At 42.5% G+C, this 1,912-nt stretch overlaps 1 protein-coding gene across 1 annotated transcript; it reads left to right on the forward strand.

Moving 5' to 3' along the window:
- The first annotated feature begins 450 nt into the window (after window positions 1–450).
- Window positions 451–1,437, forward strand: ZFP42 (ZFP42 zinc finger protein). Its single transcript, XM_070407370.1, has one exon. The coding sequence runs from the start codon at window positions 451–453 to the stop codon at window positions 1,363–1,365; it is 915 nt and encodes a 304-aa protein (XP_070263471.1). The 3' UTR covers window positions 1,366–1,437.
- Window positions 1,438–1,912: the final 475 nt, after the last annotated feature.

The following is a 1,912-nucleotide window of genomic DNA, read 5'->3' on the forward strand; positions in this document are numbered from 1 at the left end:
ATAGCACTTTACCTTATAACAGATGTCATACAGACTTATTTCATATGCTTATGAGAAAGTGTACTCTATGAGTGTGTTCATGTGTTACTTACAGATGTGTTTCCACCCATGAGCAGCTTAGACCTGGGCTAGCATAGAGTGAGTGCCCAATAAACAAAGGGACACCCCCACAGGGTAAGATAGGGCTATGACCCATATCTTACATCAGAGCTCATTCTCTTACTCTCTTGTGGAGTTTGTCAAGGAAGACGGGGTTAAATGTAGTCATTCCATTATTGAAGAAAGTTCTAGGCTATTTTTTTAGGTCATTTTCTGACAATGGCTCTAATGTTTTACCTCATCGTTATTATTTCAAAGCAGATACCTGCTGAAGACTTACCCAGATCACTGCTACCTGGAAGTGGTTGATATATCCTGGTGCAAATCTTTGAGGAGGAACCACAGGACGACATGGAGCAGCAACTGAATACAAGGGCAAAGACATGTGGACGGAAAGGCCGGGGCAGAAGGGCCCTCGGTGGGAATAAGCCAAATCCAGCCACACCAGAGCCAGCCCAGCAGGAGCCCCTCACCGTGATGAGGGCCTTGTGGGATGAAGTTGGGGGCCACGAGATCAGCTATGAGGTTGGTGAAGAGGACCCCTTCTCTGACTGTTACATAGAGTGCATCATACGAGGTGAGTTTTCCGAACCCACCCGGGAAGAGGACATATTTCTTCAGTCCTTCAGCTGCCTGGGAGGAGGACGAGAGCAAGAGTTTTCTCAACAGGTTTTTGTTGATGCAAACTCACTTTCTGAATGTTCCTTGCAGTACATGGAAAAGGAGGCAAAACAAGAATTTCCTCCACACAATGTGGGAGAGAAATCACTTGTTGAGCATTCTGAGCACATGACAGGCAAGAAGCCTCCTCCTGGAGAAACACCCAACGCTAGCCTGCTAGATCCCACCCAGCCTGCAGAATTTGCTAGAAATAAGCCAAGAAAAAATGGAGAATGTGGTGCTCCAGAAAAATTTGTTTGTCCTCAGAGTGGATGCACAAAAGAGCTGAAGACGAGACGTTCCCTGAAAAAGCATCTCCAACTCGTTCACGGCCCCCGCAATCACGTGTGTGCGGAGTGTGGGAAAGCGTTTCCTGAGAACTGCAAACTAAAAAGACATTTTATGGCTCATACTGGAGAGAGGCCTTTTCTGTGCACCTTTAAAGGGTGCGGAAAACGCTTTTCCTTGGACTTCAACTTGCGTACACATGTGCGCATCCACACCGGGGAGCGGGCTTTTGTGTGTTCCTATGAAGGCTGTCATAGGAGCTTTATCCAGTCAGGTAACCTGAAAGCTCACATCTTAACTCATGCAAATAAAAAATAATCAATAAGAAGAAGATGGGGAAAAAATCTTTAAAGATGTAAAGAAGGGAAGCATTTGAACAAAAGAGTGGTTGAGGACAAATATGCCTCATTGATTATTTTCAGGAAAGAATATTTGAATCAATGTTGCAACCCTATGAGGCATATTTTTAAATGTTACTAAGATGCTCCTATTCATTGTGGTAAGAATAAAACTATAGCTGTAATATAAAGATTAACTTATTTTTGTGCTTACAAACTGAATCCCTCATTGGAATCACCTTATAATGAACAGAAAATATGCAGCCATTAAACTTGGAATGCATTTTTCCCCAGAGTCAATATTATAGATAATCATATAGTGAGAATACCCAGATGTCTTTGATTTTCAGATTTAAGACATCATTGGAGATAATGGTGACATATACCATGAATGTAACAGCTTTCACGGGGGTGGGGAACCAGTACACCAAACAAACTTTAAGGTTAATCTTGATTTTAGAAATGCCACAATATAAACACATGTATGGCTTTCTATAGGAATATGGGTCCTGAATCTCAAACTGAAA

This window comes from Myotis yumanensis, unplaced genomic scaffold (assembly GCF_028538775.1).
Source record: "Myotis yumanensis isolate MYYU_CA2020_CCGP unplaced genomic scaffold, mMyoYum1.0.hap1 SCAF_3, whole genome shotgun sequence".
NCBI classification, from domain to species: domain Eukaryota; kingdom Metazoa; phylum Chordata; class Mammalia; order Chiroptera; family Vespertilionidae; genus Myotis; species Myotis yumanensis.